This window comes from Carettochelys insculpta, chromosome 1 (assembly GCF_033958435.1).
Source record: "Carettochelys insculpta isolate YL-2023 chromosome 1, ASM3395843v1, whole genome shotgun sequence".
Taxonomy (NCBI): domain Eukaryota; kingdom Metazoa; phylum Chordata; order Testudines; family Carettochelyidae; genus Carettochelys; species Carettochelys insculpta.
In genome coordinates, this window is record NC_134137.1 from 10,581,059 (window position 1) to 10,604,921 (window position 23,863).

General features: G+C 48.2%; 1 protein-coding gene across 1 annotated transcript; it reads right to left on the reverse strand.

Annotated features, from left to right (window-relative positions):
• Positions 1–13,313: 13,313 nt before the first annotated feature.
• Positions 13,314–20,502, reverse strand: LOC142018730 (olfactory receptor 51A4-like). The gene is made up of 2 exons (XM_075005182.1): positions 20,409–20,502; positions 13,314–14,290 (listed from the first exon to the last, which is right to left on the reverse strand). The coding sequence occupies exons 1-2, from the start codon at positions 20,500–20,502 to the stop codon at positions 13,314–13,316; spliced, it is 1,071 nt and encodes a 356-aa protein (XP_074861283.1).
• Positions 20,503–23,863: the final 3,361 nt, after the last annotated feature.

Consider the following 23,863-nt stretch of genomic DNA (forward strand, 5'->3'; position numbering starts at 1 on the left):
TTATAGCTCGTGATGTGTGTAAATAACATGCATATGCTATGGCATCCCCACTTTCCTGCACTTAACACTTTACTGAAATACATGGCTCTATTCTCGCAGGACATTTGGGAATTCTTGCACAGGTATTGCTGAGGGATTGTGTTCCTCTCCCTGAGTGTAAGTTTTAGAAACAGCTTCTGGAATAGTTACCAGGGGACTGTATCACAGAACTCCTCACATAAGAAGGAGGTCCTAATACAAAGCGATTGGAAACTCTATTTGGAACACTCTGAAATAGGTCATTAAACAGTAAAATTACCATTGCTCATTCCAAAATAAATTCCAAGAACTCCACTGCTGATTGTCAATACACATGAACATCATCCAAGTTTGGATTGTAATATTTGTATGACAATGAAAAGATTGGGCATGAGTTACATCCCCCAGCTGGGTCTACACGGTGCTCTGCTAAATCTTTGAGGCATAAGGCACTGGTCACAGAGGGCGGTTTACCCAGCAGAGGCATGTCCAAATGGCGTTTCCGGTGCTGAAACCCCCTTCTGCCGACACTGAATTTTCACGGGGTTATGGTAATGAGCTTTGCAAGTATGGAAATAGCATGCCATTTGCAATCCCAAGAAGCTCATTTTGCATAGCAGTGCTGGATGGAGTACCGTGTAGACATAGCCCTCTACTTTAATACCCACATCCCAACCCAACGGAGGCCTGCCCATCAAGAAGCATCAGCCACAGTGTGCTGCAGCTCAGGTTCCAGACTGAGGGTGGAAGGATCGTGGGATTCCACCCCATGAGAGGACAGGCTATGAGGCCTGACATCGGGCACTCACAGGCCAGAAAGGGGCAGAGATGCCAGTAGCCCTGTAACTCAAAGCCATATCTATAGGAAAGAAGTTCTGGAGATCTGAGTCTCTAGGAATTACCAAATGCTGCCTGCCTTCCAGTGCTGTCATTCAGTCATCCCAACAGACCAGCTGTGTCCTCTGCCACTGCAAGGAACATCGGCAAATGCAAACAGCTGGCAGCCTTTCCCCTGCAGTTCTCATTTAAAAGACAATGAAACCTGCCAACATACCCAATTACTGCTTGGAGGGGAGCCGCTGACACCAGAGGGCTTTGTCCTACAGCACAAAGAGTCATCAGTGAGGTTTCAGTGGCAGCAAGCAGTGTCTGTTTGCATTGGGAGGCCACCACCTTTATGAAACATGTTGGCACATCCTTTGGGGACCGCTTGGCCTTCAGGGATCCTCAGCTGTGTGGCTTCCTGTGCACCAGCTTTAACCCAATGACAGCCAGTCACAAAGGGCAGGAGGACAAATCTCAGGGGATTTACTTCAAGTGAAAATTTTTCATAGAGGCAGGAAAAATCTCTTCTTTTTTCAGCCAAGCTCTCACCAAACCGTCAGCCTCTATTTCCTGTGCAACAACACCCAACCCCTAGGTGACCACACTCACTCCCTGTCATCCTCCCACATGGAGAAAGCTGTGGATCTCTGGTAGGGTATGGTTATGCCGGCTCTCTAACAGACAGAATCCCTGGAACAGGCTTGTCTGGAGCAGCCCACGTGCCAATGGAACTATTGAAGAAAACCAGAGTGGCCATATGGGGTCAGACCAATCATTCAACTAGCCCTGGATCCCGTCTTTCTACAGTGGCTGCTGCCGACACTTCTGAGGGAATGTACAAAACAGGACAATTATCAAGTGATATATCATCTATCATCTTACTTATGAACCCAAGAAACTTAGTAGCACACACTGACTCCTCAGCCTTCCTGCTTCTGTGTAGCACATAACAGTAAGAAAAAAGTTCCGTGTGCAAACCCCATAATTGGTGTTCCAGTCTTCAGTGGCCTCCTTGCACTACAGGAGGTTTAACCTGTTCTGGCTGATTATATTTGCAACCTGTGGTTCCCAACATCCTTGTAGCTTTCTTTCACTGCTGCTGCACATTGAGTGTATGTCATCTTAGTGCTGTCCACAGTTACTCTGTGAGTTACTGTCCACAAACAGCTCGCTTTTTAAACACATAATTTAGATTCCATAACTTTTAAAATTAGTAGGAATTATGTTTTTGCGTGTGTATTACTTTGCATTTATCAACATTGGATTGCATGTGCAATTTTGTTTCCTAAACACCAAGTTTTCTGAGACCCCAATGTAACACTTCACAGTCTGTTCACACTTAATAACGATATATAATTTTATTTCATTTACGAATGTTGCCACCTTTCTTCTTCCAGCTTTTCCCAGATCATTTCTGAACATGTTGCATAGTCCTGCTCCAGTTCAGACCTCTGTGGGACACTGCTAATTACCACTCTCCAATCTGAAAGCTGACCATTCATCATTATCACTTGTTTCCTATCTTTTCACCAATTTTCAATCCAGGAAATAACCTTCATTCTTATCTCATGACTCCTTACTTTTCTTAAGAACCTTTGGTGAAGAACCTTGTCAAAGGTTTCCTTTAAGTTGAACTGCATTATGTCTTCTGGATCAGCCTGCCCACATTTTTGGGGACCTGCTCAAAATATTCTAATAGATTGGTGAGGCATGATTTCCCTTTGCAATGCCATGCTGACTTCCTAAACATGTTCATGTATTTGTTTGATTGATCTGATCTTTACTATAGTTTTAACCAGTTTACTGAAACTAGGATGACTAGTCTATAAGTGCAAAGATTACCTTTGGAACCTTTTTTAAAAATCAGCATCACATTAGCTGTTTCTCAGTCATCTGTCACAGAAATAATTGGGAAAGAACTGGCAGGTAACAGTATCATAGTTCTGCAATTTCATTTTTAAGATCCTTCACAATTCTTGGGTGAATACTGCCTGGTCCTGGTGACTTTCACTTTTTAATTGAACAGTGCTGTGACAGACACAATTTCTGGGGCCACTTCTCCAAGGCCCTCCCCAGCACTTTCCTTACCTGCAGGTTCTTTATTTCACTTGTCTCTCTCAGATTCTCCACAGCATCTTCTCTCCTGAGCTTCTCTATGAGGCAGAAGTAACAGAAGGGGAGCCTTGTTAAACTAGCATTAACTTCAGTGGCTCCAGCTTTTCTGATTAGTTTGACTCACTTGACACTGCAAATCTCCTAGTTGTCTCCAGGTGCTTTAGTTCGCTGCATTCCTCTGATGGATTCTGGCAACTTCCCTGCTACTTCTGGATTAGCATCTTTAGTTTACCCTGGGAACAGTGACCTATTTAATCTGAGGCTAATATATTTCCCTTCTACTATTCTTCTCTGGCCCTCTGGCTTGCCTTTGTTGTATGGTGTTACTCAAATTAAGCATATTTGAAATAAAGACAGTATTCGTAACTTTGGGTACAAAACTTATACGGGCAAACAAATAGGATATAGGGGGTTCTTGATTTACATAAGGGATAGAGACTACATATTTGAGACTCACAGCAAAACAAAGTAGAAGAAGAAATTTTCCATGGTAAGAAATAAATAGAAATAAATAAAAAGTAAATAGAAGGGGATAGGAACAGTAAGGGCTTGTCTACACTTGCTCCCAGCTTCGAAGAAGGCATGCTAATCAGATCGGCGGGAGATTACTAATGAAAAGCTGTGATGAACATGCAGCACTTCATTAAGCTAATTCTCCCCTGTGGCAACTTCGAAGAGTCAAACTTCAAAGTGCAGGCATGCATGTAGCTGCGGCCACTTCGAGGTGCCCACGCCACTTCAAAGTGCCTTTACTACTCAAAATTTTGGAAGCGCCCGCAGCTATACTCATATCAGCACTTCAACACTTCGAAGTTTCCACAGGACAGAATTAGCCTAATGAAGCGCTGTATATTCACCACAGCACTTCATTAGTAATCTCCCATTGCCCTGATTAACATGCCCCCTTTGAAGTTGGCGGCAAGTGTAGACCCAGCCTAAGAGTGTCAATTTTGCCTGGTTAAACCCTAATGTACCACTGTCTTACTGTACCAGACATTTAATGCATTTTAAGTAACATTTAAAGAAATTATCCTAATACAAAATACATTTGAAATCATTTTTGTCCTATGTGCGGTACGAGATGGAGGAGAGGCACAGCGGTTGCCAGGAGGTTATGCTAATGGTCCATTTTCTAAAGGACATAACGACTTAAGCGCAAGAAATTTTTATGTCGTGTTCCTCAAAGTTTCAGTGACAATTTATGTCAGAGTGACATATCGAGGATGGACTGTACAAACAAACAAATAGGATATAAAAATTATAATGCAGACCCCTTTGGATATAGGAGCCTCTGATGGTTCCTGTGTGCTGCAACTTGACTCTAGAGACTACAACTCCCATGAGGCTTTGGGAAGGACAGAGGGTTTTTTGGGGGGGGGCGGGTGGGGTTGGCTAGGCTGGAAAAGAAGCTGGTGGTCTCCTGTTGCTGGACACTTAAGGATGATTGAACAGACGGCTTCAATGCAAGTATCAAGTTTTTTCCCAGCCAGAAACTGCTTTGGGGAGCTGCAGCCTGCTAATGGGAGACACTGGAGGGAGGGAACTTCATCTGCATCTGTAAGAGTGCTTCAGAGGCCAACTCCAGGTCAGAGGGGCTGGCCTGCTGGTTGCTTTCCCTGGACTGCCGCATAAATCTTCACCAAGCTGTCTGCAATCCAGTGAACAATGGCCATGCACCAGCGCAAGCAAGTAACCGACACTTTGATAATTAAAGTGTGTCCACTCTGGGGAGGGGAGAACTGATGGCAGTGGACATGCCAGTGATGTTTCATTCATTTCTGTGTATATTGTTAACTGATTTCATTCATGTACAGCTTCTAACCCTGTCTTCTTAGGCTGCTAAGTAAAGGTATTACCTGATACCTGTTACCACTCAAGAGAAAGAGCAGAGGCAACACTCACCGGAGGTGGAGCCATGACTGCCTGAGAAGCAGCAGCAGCAGCAACCACAACCGCCCTTGTAGTAGCAGTCGCAGCCGTGGTATCAACAGCAGCAACTTAGGGAGACACAGGCAGAGCCAGGACGGCCCATCACATCCAGAGCAGGGTAGGAAGTAGTCCAGGACAGGGAACCGGGAGGGCCCCATTTCTGAGCTCAGCATGTTCCGGTGAGGGTCCCTACTGAGCTGGTGGCTGAGATCACACGCCCACCTCCACCAGGACCCTGGGCTGGAGCTTGGTAGGGCAGGAGTCCCCAGGCTCCCCGAATCCCACCTCCCTGCAATCCCGAGGCAGGGAGAACCAGGGCCACTGAGGCTGTAATTAGGCCTCTGGGCCTGGGAACTGTGACTAGGCTGTTGATCCTATGAACTGTGACTAGACTAGTGGGACTGGGAACTGTGGTTAGGCCACTGAGCCTGAGAACTGTGACTTGGCTGTTAAGACTGCGAACCAGGACTGGGCCGCTGCGGCCTTGGTTAGGCCAGTGGGCCTGCCAGTTATGACTAGGCTGCTGGGCCTGTGAACTTTGACTTGGCCACTGAGTCCTGACCAGGCGGTGGGACCTTATGAGAGGTATATGGATTAGGCTGTGGAGCCCTGAAGGCAATGCAAGAGCCCTTGGGAGCTGTGTGGGGCAGGAGACCCGGCCACACACCCTGTCTTCGTGACTTTCATTTTCTAATTGATTAGTTTATTGCACAGTCTTTGTGACAGGTTGTCATGCCCAAGGTGTGCCGTGGAACCCCTGAGTACCCACATGATAAAGCTGGGCTTGCATCTCTCATACTGCTTTGATGGTGACACAGGCAGCCCCTGCAAACCCTGTTGTCACCCAACACAACATCAGGTCATGCTGCACAACCACAGAATCACAGAATCACAGGGCTGGAAGGGACCTCAGGAGGTCATCTAGTCTAGCCCCCTGCTTCAAGCAGGATCAACCCCCACTAAGTCATCCCAGCCAGGACCTTGTCCAGCTGGGACTTAAAAACCTCAAGGGATAGAGAATCCACCACCTCTCTAGGTAACACATTCCAATGCTTCACCACCGGCCTCGTGAAGTAGTTCTTCCTAATATCTAACCTACACCTCTCCCTCTTCAACTTCAGACCGTTACTCTTTGTTCTGCCATCTGACACCACTGAGAACAGTTTCTCCCCCTCCTTTTTAGAACTCCCCTTCAGGAAATTGAAGGCTGCTATTAAATCACCTAAGTCTTCTCTTCTGTAACTAAACAAGCCCAAATCCCTCAGCCTATCCTCATAGGTCTTGTGCTCCAGACCCTTAATCATTTTTGTTGCCCTTCACTGAACCTGCTCCAGCAAACCCACATCCTTTTTATACTGGGGTGGCCCAAAACTGGACACAATATTCCAGATGTGACCTCACCAGTGCTGAATAAAGAGGAATAACTACTTCTCTAGACCTGCTCAAAATGCTCCTCCTAATACACCCTAGTATGCTATTAGCCTTCTTGGCTACAAGGGCACACTGTTTACTCATTTCCAGCCTTTAATCCACCATAACCCCTAGGTCCCTTTCCATCGTACTGCTGCTGAGCCAGTCAGTCCCCAGCCTGTAATAATGCTTGGGATTCTTCCACCCCAGGTGCACAACTCTACACTTCTCCTTATTGAACCGCATCAGATTTCTTTTGGCCCAGTCCTCCAATTTATCCAGGTCCCTCTGGATTCTCTCTCTGCACTCCAATGAATCTACCTCTCCCCCTAGTTTTGTGTCATCCGCAAACTTGCTGAGGGTGCAACCCAGTCCCTCTTCCAGGTAATTAATAAAGACGTTGAATAACACCGGCCCCAGAACCGAGCCTTGTGCCACTCCATTTGAAACAGATCACCCTCCAGGTATTGAGCCATTGACCACTACCCTTTGAGTCTATCCATCAAGCCAGCTTTCTATCCATCTTATAGTCCAAGGATCCAATCCATATTTCTCTAACTTGTGGACAAGAATGTTGTGAGAGACCGTATCAAAAGCCTTGCTGAAGTCAAGGTATATCACATCCACTGACTTCCCCATGTCCACAGAGCTTGTTACCTCACCATAGAAGCTAATCAGTTTGGTCAGGCAGGAATTGTCCCTGGTGAATCCATGTTGGACAACCAGCTGAAGCACAAGAGAGATTTACCTAAGCCATGAAAGAGCAAACAGGAGGCACAGCTCATTTCTCAGACTGCATTGTTTGCATTGCTGCTGGAGTATAATCCCAGGGTTATACTGTCTTGCAATGCACAAATGTCTGTGAAGTATAAGATCATGACAATGAGTTACTTTCCTCTTGATGGGGGAGAGATGTGCCACAGCCTTTCTACACAGAGCTGAGACTTTCCCCAGACACATCACTCAAAACAGGCTGGTGAAGATAAAGCATAAAACAAGTTTATTACCTAAAAATATGGACTTTAAGTGATTGCAAAGTATATCAAAGAGATGAAGACGCAGGGTGTAGTAAATATACAAAACTGCAATTGAAGCCTATCTACATCCGTCTTCTGAGGTGGTATTAGAGAAGGTCTGATTTGCTCAATATGATAAAGCCAAAACAGTTTGCATTTGGATGAGAAGTTTCTCACTCTGACTGATGATACAAGCAGACCTTCAAGTTTTTATGCACAGGTTTGAAATTCCTTTAGCTTGGTGACAGGTCTTCGTCCTGTTCAGTTTCTGTTCCTTGAGTGTTTTCAGGAGATGTGTTACGTAGTGAGTGAGGCCAAGAGGCAATAACATTCTCCACCTGATAAGGTTTTTCTATAGGACAGGAACACTTTGTTTCAAGCAAAGTTCTTAGGTCCAATTGTGGAAAAATACAGGTGCCAAAGTGGAGTTCAATATAATGTGCTCTTGCCATATTCCCTGCTGAGTCACAGCCACCATTACTCTCAAACTGGCTGTAATCTTCACAGAAAGCCAAAGTTCTTCTATAATCTGTGGTCTTTGCTGGTGACCCATCAGCACAGTCTAGCTTCACCACTGTTATGTCTGAAAGGATACTTATGGGTATTATCCACAGTAAGCACATTTGGGCTACGTCTACACTAGCCCCAAACTTCGAAATGTCCATGCAAATGGCCATTTCGAAGTTTACTAATGAAGCGCTGAAATGCATATTCAGCGCTTCATTAGCATGCAGGCGGCCGCGGCACTTCGAAATTGATGCGCCTCGCTGCCGCGCGGCTCGTCCCAACAGGGCTCCTTTTCGAAAGGACCCCAGCTACTTAAGTCCCTTTATTCCCATCTGCTCATGGGAATAAGGGGACTTCGAAGTAGGCGGGGTCCTTTTGAAAAGGAGCCCCATTGGGACAAGCCGCACGGCAGCGAGGCGCATCAATTTCGAAGTGCTACGACCGCCCGCATGCTAATGAAGCGCTGAATATGCATTTCAGCGCTTCATTAGTAAACTTCGAAATGGCCATTTGCGTGGACATTTCGAAGTTTGGGGCTAGTGTAGACACGACCTTGAAAGGAAAAAGGAAAAAGGACAATCCAAGAACTATAGACCAGTCAGCCTTACCTCAGTCCCTGGGAATATAATGGAGTGAATCCTCAAGGAATCCATTTTGGAGCACTTGGAAGAGGGGAAAGTGATCAAGAGTAGTCAACATGGATTCACCAAAAGCAATCTGATTATATTCTATGACAAGGTAACAAGTTCTGTGGACGTGGGGAAGTTGGTGGATGTGATATACCTTGATTTCAGCAAAGCTTTTGATACGGTCTCCCACAACATTCTTGCCCATAAATTGAGGAAGTATGGATTGAATCCAGGGACTATAAGATGAATAGAAAGCTGGCTTGACAGCTGGGCCCAACAGGTTTTGGTCAACGGCTCGCTATCTGGATGGCGGTTACTTTCAAGTGGTGCGCCCTAAGCCTTGGTTCTGGGGCCGGTGTTGTTCAACATCTCTATTAATGACCTGGATGAGGGACTGGATTGCACTCTCGGCAAGTTTGCAGGCAACACTAAGCTAGAGGAAGGGGCAGATATATTGGAGGGTTGAGATAGGCTCCTAAGTGATCTACATAAATTGGAGGATTGGGCCAAGAGAAATCTGATGCAGTTCAACACAGAGAAGTGTAGAGTCCTGCACTTGGGACAGAAGAATCCCAAGCATTATTATAATCTGGGGACCGATTGGCTAAGCAGCAGTACAGCAGAAAGGGACCTAGGGGTTATGGTGGATGAAAGGCTGAATATGAGTAAACAGTGTGCCCTTGTAGCCAAGGAGGCTAATGGCATATTAGGGTGCATTAGGAGGACCATTGTGAGCAGATCTAGAGAAGTGATTGTTCCCCTCTATTCAGCACTGGTGAGGCCACATCTGGTATATTGTGTCCAAATTTGGGTCTCCCCGTTATAAAAAGGATGTGGATGTGCTGGAGCAGGTTCAGCATAGGGCAACAAAAATGATTAAGGGGCTGGATCACATGACCTGCGAGGAGAGACTGAGGGATTTGGTCTTGTTTAGTTTACAGACAAGAAGACTGAGGGGTGATTTGATAGAAGCCCCCAACTTCCTGAGGTGTGGAGAGGATGGAGAGAAACTTTCTCAGTGGTGACAGATGTCAGAACAAGGAGTAATGATCTGAAGTTACAGAAGGAGAGGAGTAGGTTGGATATTAGGAGAAACTACTTCACCAGGAGGATGTTGAAGCACTGGAATGCGTTGCCTAGAGAGGTGGTTGATTCTCCATCCCTAGAGGTTTTTCTTGAAAGGTCCTGGCTGGAATGACTTAATTAGGGTTGATCCTGCTTGAAGCAGGGGGTGTATGAGATGACCTCCTGAGGTCCCTTCCAGCCCTATGATTCTATGATTCTATGAAATACAGAAGCACAGGCAATAGCCATAACTTCAGGCAGACAAATGACACAAGCACACAAATAAGATTTTCATATTCAGCAAATCAAAGCTTCAGGAATAACACCTCCCAGGACACGTCTTCTACCAGATACTTCATAGTTATGTCTTGATACTCTCAAGACCTCTCGTGAGCATCAAATATTGTGTGTCTCTCTACTACTATCCTAGGCTACCACTTCTATAATGTTTTACGCTGTCATTCCCGTGTCTAATTCATACTCCGTGGGGGGTTCTCCTCTATACGTAAGTCCTCCACTTAACAATATGAGAACAAAAAGCAGTCAAGTAGCACTTTCAAGACTAGCAAAATAATTTATTAGGTGAGCTTTCATGGGACAGACCCACTTCTTTGGACCATAGCCAGACCAGAATGACTCAATATTTAAGGAACCATTTAACAATATGAGGTTTCCTTTTCTAAAGAGTAGTGTATTTTTGATTTCATTCCATTATAATATATATAATTTCATTTCCACGGTATTTTTCCAGTCAGGTCTTCCATCTAAAACCTTTCAGAAGTTGGTGTCAGTTCGCATCCTGTGGCTGGCTCATGTCTCTGTGGAAGAAACTCCCCCTAGCACTCTACTTTCATTTTTGCAAAAGTTTCGAGTTACCTAAGTTTATCTATGTCATAGTGCCTAGGCCTCAAGACATGCTAATTGGTGAATCTAATTGCTTACAGGATAGAAGGCTATAGGTTCATGAATTACTGCTCAATAACATAAGGGCTATGTCTACACTAGCACCCCCATTTCGAAAGGGGGATGCTAACGAGACACATTGGGGTATGCTAACGATACGATAAATATGCAGCAACTCATTAGCATAATGTCAGTCCCTCCACTTTGAAAGTGAGGCTTTCAGTCGTGCGTGGCTCATCTACACAGGATCCTTTTCGACAGGACCCTGCAGACGTCAAAATCCTCTTATTCCTATTTGGTTATATTTTGATGTCTGCAGGGTCCTTTCGAAAAGGACACCATGTAGACGAGCCGTGTGCAATCGAAAGCAGCACTTTCAAAGTGCCATGGACTCGGTTATGCTAATGAGGTGCTGGATATTCATTGCAACACCACATTAGTATATCCCAAAGTGTCTCATTAGCATCCCCCTTTCAAAACAGGGGTGCTAGTTTAGAGCCAGACTAAGCAGAATATCATGCAAAGCAGTGAATTTGGCCCACTGCACCAGAGCAGATCCCAATGCCAGAAGGCACAACTGTGATTGCTTAGGCGATGTCCACGCTAGGCAAAGTAAGTCAACCACAGATATGCAACTTTCGCTCCAGCAGTTGCAGACTGTGGACATAACCTTAGTCTTCCCACCTGTATATCACAGGCCAGAGACTTGCCCCCAAATGAGTCCTTGAGCAGACCTGTTAGAACAATCTCCTGCCTTAATTTGATAGTTGTCTTGGCTAGAGAATCTACAATGGCCTTTGACAAATTGTTGAAACGGTTAATTATCCTCACTGTTAAAAAATTCACCTTAGTGCCTGGCTGAAAAAGCATGGCTGCCATTTTGAGCCATTGGATGCTGTGATAACTTTTCCTGCTACACAAACGAGACCATCGTTAAAAGTTTTTTTGGTTTTTTTTTTTTGTTTGTTTGTTTTTCCACATGCCGGTACTTACAGACTGTGATCAAGGCACCCCTTCACCTTCACTTCATTAAGTGAAATAGAATGAGCTCTTTCTGCCTATCACTCTAAGGCAGGTTTTCTAAATCTTTAATCATCTTATGGCTCTCCTCTGATCCCCCTCTGATTTATCAGCATTCTTTTTGACTATAGACACCTGAACTGGATACAATAAACCAGTAGTAGTCACTCCAGTGCCACATACAGAGATAAAATAAACTCTCTGGATCCCACTCGAGATTCCACTGGTTCTGTCGCTCAGATTACACTCATTATTTTAGCTGTAGAGCTACACTCAGTGCTCATGGTCACCTGATCATCCACTATGACCCTCCCCCGACAAGTCTTTTTCACAGTCACTGCCTTCCAGTATTGCTTCCCCCATTGAGAAAGGACATCTTGCTACCTCTGTCTCTCCAAATCAACTTTGAATGCCTTACGCTTTAAATGAACACAGTTATAAATTAGTTAAACACAAGTCATTGACCTCAATACAGAGGGCATAGGGTGAAATTCTTCATGAGGTCTGACTACAGATATTCTGACATTCCCTACTGGACTTAAATTGGAAGAGTCTGTGAATCATGAGTGACAGAGGTGGGACCACTTGATGATTGCCTGTTCTGTTCACTCCCTCTGGGGCATCTTGCATTGGCCACTGACAAAAGAGAGGTACCAGCATAGAAAAACCTTTGATCTGACCCAGAATGACCATTCTTATGTTCTTAATCATTATCTTGAGCGAGTCACATCTTGCTAAATTTGAACAAGTTGCTACTCTGAATACTAATAGGTACTCAAGAAAGATACACACTGACCAAAAAGAGTGGGTTCTCACAGTAAAAACAGGATGTGTGGTTGTCTTTATACTCTAAACCAGGTTGCTTCTTGTCTCGTCTCAAAATTATAACAGTTGTGGAGAAAATATATAAGGAAGTGTATACACAGTCAGCCTGTGGACTTCCTTGCCCCAGGAAGTTGTGAAGGTCAAAACTGCAACTCTGTTCAAAAAAGACCAAGACAAATTTACGGTAGATTAGTCCATCAGTGGCTCTTAGCCAGGATGGGGAAGCACGGTGTGCCTAACCTCCCTTGCCAAAAACTGGGCAAGAGCAACAGTGCATGGCTAACTGGATAATTACCTATTCTGCTGACTAACTCTGAAGCACCTGGCACTGGCCATTCTGGGAAGACAGCATCCCAGGCTAGATGGATCAGCACATGTTGGGAATGGCGGGTAGGGCAACAGGAAGGAAGCCTGGGTCTGAATGTCTTTGCAAGACTCCTGTGTGTCAGACTGCCACTCAGCCACACAGCTCTGCTCCAGTATTGTGGGAAGGGAGGGTCAGCAGGTATGAGCTGTGCAGAGCCATCAGTGCGAGTGGGAGTCGGCCTCTGTTTTTCCTGGGGCCCTGTGTTAATCACGTCTCTCATGTGACCTACTCACAAGCACTTGGCTGATGGCACAGGGTGAAGGGTGAGCATCTGTGCTCCTTGAATAACCCCTAGCCACAGTTAGAGCAGCCCCCACAGATCACAGAGGACCCAGAGTGCTCAGGAACTGTCAGGACTGCCACAGCATAACAGCTGTGAAGCCGCTGGATGTTTAACCAGAATTCCTTAGTTACTTTCTCTACAACTGTCATGATTAACTTGTACAAGACAGGATGTGGGTCACTGGAAAGCCTCGGTCTCCTTCCCCAAATTGCTGTCCTCCTTCATCAGCCCCTCTCCAATCGCTGAAGGCTTTAAAAGCCAGTGGTACATCTCACAACAGAATGAAAATCCCTAGGTCATGTGTTAGTAGATATAAGGGCCAAGGATGGAATAGGTGGTCATGGCATGTGTGTATTTTCTCCCATGTCACCAGAGCGGGAGAAGGGTGATGAACAGACCCTTCACTTGGTGAACATCCTGACAATCCTCACACGAAGTTCTTTGCTTTTCACGCTGTACACGATTGGGTTCATCAAGGGTGGCACCAGCAGGGAGGCATAGCTCAGAAGATTCTGAACCAACGGAGAAGAGCTGGTTGCAAATCTGTGTAGAATGGACAAGATGATGTCTGGTGAGTAGAAGACCAGTACAGCACAGAGGTGGGAGACGCAAGTGTTCAGGGCCTTCAGGCACTCTGCATAGGATGCGATGCTCAGCACAGTTTTGAGGATCATCACATAAGAGAGGAAGATGAGCAGAAAGTCTAAACCCATTGTTAAGATTTGAATAGACAAGCCATAGACACTGTTAATTCTGGTATCCGAACAAGTCAACTTCATGATGTCCTCGTTCCGGCAGTAGGAGTGGGAGAGGACGTTGTCTCGGCTGTATTGTAACTGCATCAGGAGAAGTGGGAATGGAAGTATTGCGAGAAGTGATCGTAGCACACACACCAATGCCATCCTGCTTATTCTCGATACGGTTAAGATGGAAGCATATCTCAGTGGATTACTGATGGCAATGAAGCGGTCAAAGGCCATCAACAAGAGCACGGCAGATTCTGAGCACTGAAGTGCAGGAAGGAAATATGCCTGGGCAATACAAGCATTGATGCTGATCTCCCTAGAGTTTAACAAATATATGCCAAGTATTGTTGGCATGGTGGCTATCAATAAGCCAAGGTCTGTGAGGGCCAGCATGGAAAGGAAAATGTACATGGGCTCATGGAGGCTTGAGTCTGTTTTTATAATGAATAGAATGACTGAATTTCCTGCTATGGACATAGCGTATGTTATGCAGAAGGGGATAGAGATCCAGAGATGGACATCTTCCTGCCCTGATATCCCTGTGAGAATGAACATTGCATACTTGAATTTGGTGTCGTTGACAGGACACATAATGTTCCTAGGCAGGTCTGAGGAGTTCTGAACTTCCCTACCTGAAAGGAGAAAGATCAGGAGGTTAACTGGTATTCAATAAGACATCTTTCTGCTGTAAATGCAGTTCTAGAGACTGTAGAATTTCAAGGAAGATTAGCAAAACATAGTCTTGAATTAACAGCACTGAAAGACATTGCCAGACTCAGTATGACCTGTAGTCCTTTCAGCCCAGTATCCAGACACCAATTCTGATTCTGCAGAGGAGCCCTGCAATAGGCAGCTGTGAGATATCTGCTCCCCAAGAAACTTTCACTCTGACATACACCAGCTAAACGTAGTTTGGTTTAGAGCCCTGAAGCCAGACAGAACCCCTCCTTTTTCTCTACTGCATCTTGTCTCTCCTGGGTGCTTCAGAGCACTAAAGGGTTAAAAGAAACAGCTCAGCCCTGGAATGCCCAAGAGCGCAGATGTGCTTATCTCAGGCACAGTCTGTTTTGATGCTCCAGAGCAGAGACAATGGGCTAATAAACAGCCAGGCCTCAGACTGCCCTTGGTTAAGTTCCATCAGTTGATTCGCCTACACAAACATCCCAGACGGAGGAAAAATCTCCGGCCCATAAAGAAAGAATGTCCTAAAATTATCTCCACCCCACAGGTGTGAACCAGCCTTGTGAGAGCCAGTGTCTCGAGATGAGTTAATTCAATTGCCACCTTTTAGATAAGGAAGAAGCGTACGTGACCCAATGCGTATAAAGTAAGGGTCCTGCAGCCCCTCTAACTGAGCTCCAATTACCTCTATCTGCCGTTCAGGAGGGTCTTTGCCTCCCAAGGTCCTAGGAGACGCCTGTTTCCTCATTATCATTATTGCTTCTTCCCGAGGGACTGAGAGAAAATGCTGGCCACGCCATGTTGGTAATGCAGGGGTGAGAATAAGACCTGTTAAGAGTATTGCTTTCCTTTTGTTTTCGTTGTGCACATTCAATAATAGATCTATGAATTGTTACATGCTAGCTATTGGCAACTAAAGAACAAAGTGTAAACCTTGTAATCTTTGTAACAAAGTATAAATCTTGTAAGCTTGAAACAAAGTGTATATCTTGTAATCTTGTAACCATGAGTTAAGTCTCCTTAGTCAATAAATAAGTACCTGACTCTCCCTGTTACTGTGCAAGCCAAACACAAAACAAAGAACCCAGCTGCTTTTCAACTGCAATTAGCCTGGTCATTGGAAAGAGAGTGCTGAGAGCTGAGCGCTGAGTCGTGCTGCCTCCACGGAGCAGACTCTCTGGGGCACCTGTCAGCCACCCTGGCTGCCCGCTGCGAAGGGACTTTTCCTGTCCTAGCAGTTACAGACTCGGGTGAAAATAAGGGCATAGGCATCTCACCTGACCACCGGCTAACAAGCCCTTCCAACACATTTTTAAAAATGTGCACTAGTCTACTTGCATTTTCTGGTTACCCGCATAATGATCCAGTCTTCTTGGAATCCTCAAACCTCTTGGTGCCATTGATATCTTGTGGCTGGCAGTTCCATAGACTATTTGAGAACTGTGTGACTTTACAATTGTAACATTCACACTCACACACGTTCTTACACCCCTCTTCTGACTATGCCCAACTGTATCATGATGTGAGTGTTTGCTCTAGTAATTAGCTGAGCATATGAGTTATTTCAGTGATGCACTTATAGCTGGTGATTTGCATAAATTACGTGTATACACTATTGCATCCCCACTTTCCTGCACTTCCTCTTTACTCTTTACTGAAACGTAGACCCATGGCTCTATTCTCACAGGACATTTGGGAATTCTTGCACAGGTATTGTTGAGGGATTGTGTTCCTGTCCCTGAATATAAAGTTTAGATACAGCTTCTGGATTAGTTACCAGGGGACAGTATCACAGAGCTGCTCATAGTAGAAAGAGGTCATAGAACAAACACACTGGAAATTCAGTTGGAATAATTTAGAATAGGTTCATTAAACAGGAAAGTTACCAATTTCCCATTCCAAAATAAATTCCACCAAACTCTGCTACGCACTTTCAATACACATGAATGTCACCCAAGTTTGGATTGTAATATTTGTACTACAATAAAAAGTTTGGGCATCAGTTTGAGCATCAGTTACACACTTCTACTTTAATACCCACATCTTGACCTAACGATGGCCTGTCCATTAAGAACCATCAGCCACAGTGTGCTACAGCCCAAGTCCCAGACTGAGGGTGGAAGGATCGTGGGATTCCACCCCACAAGAGGGCAAACTATGAGGCCTGACTTCGGAAACTCACAGGCCAGAGACAGGCAGAGATGCCAGTATCCCTGTAACTCAAAGACCCTAGGAATTACTTAATGCCGCCTGCCTTCCAGTGCTATCACTGAGTCACCCCAACATCCCTGCTACATCCTCTGCCACTGCACAGAGCATCAGCAAATGCAAACAGCTGGCAGCCTTTCCCCTGTGGTTCTCATTTAAAAGACAGTGAAACCTGCCAACATACCCAATTCCTGCTTGCAGGGGAGCCACTAACAGCAGAGGGCTTTGTCCAAAGGCACAAAGAGTCATCCGAGAGGTTTCGCTAGCAGCAGGCAGTGTCTGTTCGCATTGGGAAGCAACTGCCTTTATGAAGCATGTTGGCACGTCCCTTGGGGACCACCTGGCATCAGGGATCCTCAGCTGTGTGGCTTCATGTGCACCAGCTTTAACCCAATGACAGCCAGTGGCAAAGGGCAGGAGGCCGAACCACAGGGGACGGATGGTGATGCTACCCAACTGGACTGCAGCTCCAGCCCTGCTGCAGGGTCTGTTCCTGGAATCTGGTCTTATGGTCACTATTGGTATGGTCCTGATTGGTCCTATGGCCCCTTTCAGGGCAGCAAAGTGGTAACAATGTTTTAAGACTTCTACTACTAATAATAATACAGGGTCAGATTTCTCCCCAGAAGGACTTTCCCTGCATTACAAACCCAGGTTGCAGCCTGGGAAGGGACAGATCACAAGGCTCCATATACGGACATTTCCCTCAGACTGGTCCAAGAGGGCAGTTCCCGTCTCTCCTTCCTGAGGGATAAAAAGGGAACTCAGGATCCAGTGTTCTCCCAATTTGAGCGCAGATCTCAGTGAGCCGCTGATATCCTGGTCCACCTACCTGCAGTCTCTGGGCCTCCACAGCTGCTCTAGGACCCTCCCCAGCTCCTTGCTACCACAGGCTCAACAGAGATGTGCTACCAGGGCCTGTCAGAGTAATCTCTGCACAGAGGATCTGCGGATGCGGGTGTTGTAGAGATAGGAGGAGGCTGCGCAGAGGCAGAAGGCTGGTTCGAGTAGCTGATGGACCCGATACCCCAGACAGAATGATTGGGAAGCTTTCACCTTTCAATACACTCATCCCTCGTTAAACGAGTCCTTCCCTTAGGAGCACTCTCTTAAACAAGAGACACATATACTTACCTTTCCCCCCTGCCAATACGAGACTAACCCCCTCCCCGCAGCTCCAAGCTGCCCTCGTGTGACCCCCCACCAGCCCTGCAACCCCAACCCGTGGCAGTCTGAACACTGTCAGCTCCTTAGCCCTAACCTGCAGCAGCCTGACCATCCCCCCACGACCCCCCCCGCTGGCCCCACAGCAGTTTGATCCCTGCCACCGGCCCCACGGCCCCAACCTGTGGCCGCCTTAACCCCCTTGCCGGCCCCACAGACGGGCCCTGCAGCAGCCTGACCCCCCCTGCCCCCACTGGCCCTGCAGCAGCCTGATTGCCCCCGAGCATCAGCCCCACAGACCAACCCCATAGCAGCCTTAACCTCCCTGCTGGCCCCGCAGCATAATTACACCCCCACAGGCACCACAGACTGGCCTTGGGGCAGCCTTAGCCCCCCGCCCCCCACTTCCGTCAGCCCCACAGACTAAACCCATATCAGCCTGACCTCCCCCGGCCCCACCGCCGCCAGCCCATTAGACCTTAACCCGCCTCAGCCTGACCACCACCCGCCAGACCCCATACCCAACATTCAGCAGCCTGAACCCTCCACCTGCCCCACAGACCCAACCTGACACCAGGTTTTAACCCTCGCTCCCATTCATGGCCCCAAACAGCCCCCAGCCTTTAACCTTTTCTGAACCCCCAACGCAAGGTTCACTCACCTTTCAAACGCAGCACCACCTCCTGCCACTCCTTCCCCGAGTTGGGAGCACTTGGAACCGATCAGAGACCTTTACGTGTATTTCAATGAGAATTTAGTGTCCCTCATGAGTTTTCGCCGACGAGCAGAAAGTTGGGAACCGATTGTGCTTGTATAGCAAAGGATGAGTGTACCCAGAGTGCAGCCACACCCTCCAACAGTGCCTCCTTCGTTCATGTTACCAGGAGGAGCAGCGAATGAAAAGCCTCCCATTTCTCCTGGAGATCCAGGCAGCTGCAGCAGAGCAGCCTCCTTGCAGCTGAGCTTTCAAATTCAAAACAAACCATTTCTATCACAGCTTTCTTGAAAACGGATGAAAAGGAAGCATTCATTTTGAGTGAAAATTTTTCACAGAGGGTAAAAAAATTCTTCCTTTTCCAATCGAGCTCTCACCAAAACCATCAGCCACTATTATCCTGTGCAACAACACCAGACCCCTAGGTGGCCACACTCACCCCCGTCATCCTCGCACATGGGGAAGGCTGTGGATGTCTGGCAGGGTGTGGCTTTGCCATCTCTCTAACAGAGGATATCCCTGGAACAAGCTTGTATGGAGCAGCCCTTGGGCCAATGGAACTATTTAAGAAGACCACAATGGCCATATGGGGTCAGGCCAATCGTTCAAGTAGCCCTGGATCCCGTCTTTCTACAGTGGCTGCTGCCAATACTTGCAAGGGAATGTACAAAACAGCACATAACAATAAGAAAAAACTTTTGTGTGCAAACCCCATAATTGGTGTTCCCCTACTGAGTGGCCTTGCTTGCACAAGAAGAGGTTTAACCTGTCCTGCCTGATCATATTTGCAGCCTGTGGTTCCTAATGTCATGGTAGTTTTCTTTCACTGCTGCTGCACATTGAGTGGATGTCATCAGAGTGCTGTCCTCAGGTACTCTGTGAGTTACTATCCACAAAGAGCTCGTTTTTAACACCTAATTTAGATTCCATATATTTCTAAAAATAGTTGGGATTATGTCTCTGCATGTGTATTACTTTGCATTTATGAACACTGTGTTGCATCTGGAATTTTGTTTCCTAAATACCAAGTTTTCTGAGCTCCCATTGTAACGGTTCACAGTGTGTTTTGCACTTAAGTATGTTACATAATTTTGTTTCATTTACAAATTTGCCACCTATTTGCTCACAACTTTGCCCAGCTCTGGCATTTTTCACACTACTCTGCTGGTGATAGCCTCTACAAGACTTGTCACTCAACACACCATCAGGTGGTGCTGCACAACCAAATGAAGTATCAGAGAGATTTCCCTAAGGCAGTCAAGGACAAACAGGAGACAACAGCCAATTTTCCAACTTCCCATCTTTCAACTATTGCTTGACTATATTCCCAGGTTCATACTGTCTCACAATGCACAGGTGACAGAGTTGAGACTTTCCCCAGATACATTACTCAAAACATATTGGGGAATTAAGATATAAAAAAATGTTTATTACCCAAAACCTGTGCCCAAGCCACGTGTTTCTGAATAGCCAGGCATCACGGGCTTAGCTTAACCAGCCCACACAGACATCCATAAATCATCATTTGGCATATACATGGGCCTGGAGCACCCCAGAGCACCACCTGGAGTACCACTTCTGGTTGATAAAACCACTTGCCCTGTGGTCTGGGCCCCAGATGGCGATGTGGGTCCCACCCAGTGCACCAAAGCAGTTGGGGAACCCTAGCTCAGCAAATCCTGCCTTGGCAATGTCCAGGTCCCCGACACAGAAAATCCACTGTGGGAGGATGGCGTTTATCACCCTTACGACCTCCATGGGATGGAGGGCAAAAGCGCCCATGCGTGTGTGGCAAGAGGTTCCAGGGCCCCCAGGCTCCAGCACATGCTCCTCCCCCTTCCCTGTCCCCTCCCAGGCCCCTCCTCTTTCCCCACCCAGGTCCCCACCCCTGTCCCCAAGGGTCACCCTTGCCTGGGAGACCTCTCCTCCCTCCCTGTGTCAGGTGTGTGATCTGAGCATACCCTACCTCCATGAGGACAGACCCGACAGTCGCCTTGCCTGCTCCGAAGGGTACCGACTGTCTGAGGTGGCCAGCTCCCAGACGGCGATGGCAGCTCTCTTCTCCAGGGGAAGCATGGGCCTCCTATGAATTTTCTAGTGCTGGATGGTGGGGGCAATCCAGTGACATGGCTCCAGAAATATCCACTTCATCATGCGGAAGTTCTGGAGCCAGCAGTCGTCTTCCCAGTCCTCCATGAATAACTGGACCCACCACTCGCCACTGGTGGAACAACTCCACAAGCGCTGTATGACTCGGGGAGGGGGGGTGGATGTTGCCCCATGGAGGTGGCTTACAAGAAGGCAGCTAGATGGCTGGACCCCAGGAAGCTCTGCAGGACGGCAGCAAGCACCATGGCCAGAAGGCTGGCCATGGCCTTGAGGAGCTCCCAAGTAGGGAGCTGCTGGGGATCCATGGGGATCTTCACAGTGGCTCCACTCCATGCACCTCCATGCACGGGGGTCTGCTGTACTGCCAACAATATGGAAGCCCTCAGGTTGTCCAGGGCAAGGGTGCCAGGGAGGAGCCCTTTAAGGGAATCCATAGCTGCAGCCTCCGGAAGGGCCTGTCAGCCATGCAACCCCCTTGGCACCATTTTCTGGCCAGCTGTTTCAAAAGAATACCTGTAGCTGTGTGGACGCTCTCTTTCAAAAGAGTGGAGAAAGAGCAGATTGAAAGCTCCATCTGCTTTTTGGGTGTAGTTGCTCTCTTTTGAAAGGCGATCTTCTGGAAGATACCTTCTGGAAGATGGCCTTTTGAGAGAATGCTGTAATTTAGAGGTAGCCTTGATGATTACCTGTTCTGTTCATTCCTCTAGGACAGTTGTCATTGGCCAGTGTCAGAAGACGGGATAATGAAATAGATGGACCTTTGGTCTGACCCAGCATGGCTGTTCTTCTGTTCTTCTGTTCTTAGGATAACCCTATAAATGCATCAGGCAGTATGTATATGGTAAATATAACAGAGAACACTCTAAGCTCGCTTTTGGTGTTGGGAAAATAAATGGGGAGAAAATAGCCAGAAGTAAACTGGGGTTGGAAAGGAGAAGGCCGATGTAAAGAACTAATTTAGTTTCTCCTCAATGGCCTTATCATCCTTGAGTGCTCCTTTAGCATCTCAGGGTATGTCTACACATAGCTTATTTTGAAATAATGCTGCTACACACAAATTGCATATTGAAATACCACTTCTTTGTTTCAAAATACAGTGACTCCACACAGAGACTCTATTTCAAAATACAGCCATCAGCCATCCTACGGCTTATTTCGAAATAGGATCTATTCCATGTCTTAGCAGCACCTATTTCAAAATAGCTATTTTGAAATAGGCACCATTCCTTAGCTACGTCTACACCAGAGCGCCCTTTCAAAATGGTGCCTTTTGAAAAAGAGCGGTCAAAAGATTCTCTTTCCAAGAGGAGCATCTACATGCGGGCCGGGGCTGGTGCCGTTGACGAGCGCCATCAAAAGGGCCACAGGCTACATCGAAAGGGGCCATCCAGGCCATTGAAAGAGAGTTTCCACACTTACCTGCACTCTCCTTCGAAGGAACAGGGCAGCTAACGCCTTGGATGGGGTCAAAGGGCGACCAAGCCCTTCCAGGGCCACAGCAAGCCTCTCTGTTAAAGGGCCCTCCCCAACACCCTCGGCCTGCACAGCACGAGGCCTGCAGAGCTGCCACAAGCCCCACAGATGCAAAGCCTGCAGGAAGGCCGTGGACCAGCAGCAGCTGGAAACCCTGCTGGCTGCCACCAGTGGAGAGGGCGCCCTGCTGGCCGCAGCACTGGTGGCCACCCTGCAGCTTCTGGCAAGCCACCCCGGTGCAGGAGGGGAAGCCGCAGACCATGGGGTCCTCTGGGCCCACCCCCCAGGCGCTCCACTGGCTCTGGAGCTTCCCCACCAGGGGGCCCACATGCTGGGCCATCACTGCGGGGCAGGGGTGGAGGGGCATGACCCAAGCCAGCCTTGGGTCCCATGACCCCCCCTTGTCCAGGGTCCCCAGCAGGGCTGGGAGGGGGCAGGGAGTATGGGGAGGTAGGGCCAGAGATCAGCCTCAGGCCAGCAGTCTGGGCAAGCGGGGTCCTTTCCTAGAGGGCTGGCGGGTGGGGCTACGGTGGGAGGGGCAGCAGGAGGGCAGCCAGAGGGGCACCAGAGGGGCAGCAGGGGGGCATTGGGAAGGGTCAGCTGAGCCAGCGGGTCCCAGTATGGGACCACCACATCCCTAAATGTGGAGAGGAACTTCCCCCAAGCCGCCCAATGCCAGGCGGCCTCCCCCTCCTCAAAGTGGAGCCGGTGCTCCGCCAGCTCCACCTGGCTCTGCTGTGACTGGGCCCGTCCTGGCCCTGGGGGCGGCTCAGGCTGGTCACTGTCCCTCGCCTCTGGGGGGATGTCCAGGATGACTGATGAGGCAAGACTCTCACACCCCTTGGATGGTGCAGCTGCAGAAATAGGGGAAGAGAGGAACAGGCCATGAGTACCGACCCCTGCCCATGGCCCATGCCGACCCATTCCCCCATGGGCACTGGGTCCCCTTCCCCTGTCCCCCCTCCGTGGGTATGGGGGCCCTGTGGGCATCCCCTTTGTGCAGTCCACCCTCTACCCCTCCTCCTGAGGAAAGGGGGCAGTGCTCCCCATGGGAGCGGGTGCTGACGGGCACCGGTGGCCGTGCTGCCTTCCCAGGGCCATGATCCAGCTGGACCCTGATAGGCCACGGTCTGCCAGGGCTGTCGGGGGCCCCTGGTCATGTATGGTGCCCCTGCACCATGATCTGGGGCATGTGCTCTGTTGGGTACGTATGGGAGGGTCCACTGCACAGGTCAGGAGATGGCCGTCTGGCCAATGACCAGCTGGAGGTGTGAGAGGGGAGGTCAATGACCAGGTCCCCCTGCTCACTGGATCAGTCCCAGCTCCACCCGGGTCTGAGTCCGGCCTCGTTGGTGAGGGCTCATGCTCCAGTCCTGGCTGGGGTCCTTGGCTGAGGAGTCCAGGAGGGCCGGTGGGGAGCAGGTGTCCCAGGGTCCCAGGATGGTCCTGAGCTCCTGAGAGTAGGGACATGAAGTGGTGATGGCCCCCAAATGGCTGGTCAAGTCCTGAACCTGTGGGTAACCCTTCCACAGCTCCGTGACCTTACTTCTGACTTGGTTAGGGGTGCAGACAGGGTGACCCCAGGTACTCAGGCCCTCATCCAGCCGGCCAAAGGCAGCTGCATTCTGCCACTTTGTGGCCAGGACCCAGAGCACCTCCTTCTCCTGCCAGAGCCCCAGCAGGTCCCAGAGCTTGTGCGCCATCCAGGGGGAGGGGGGTGTTCTTTTCCCCCTCAGCTGGATCCTTGGGAGCCCTGGATAGGCTTGGGGAGGGGTGGGGCCTGGGGCTCCTGACCTGCCCGAGTGCTGGCCATGGCTGTCTGGCAGCTGCTCAGGGCATCACCAAGGCATGCAGG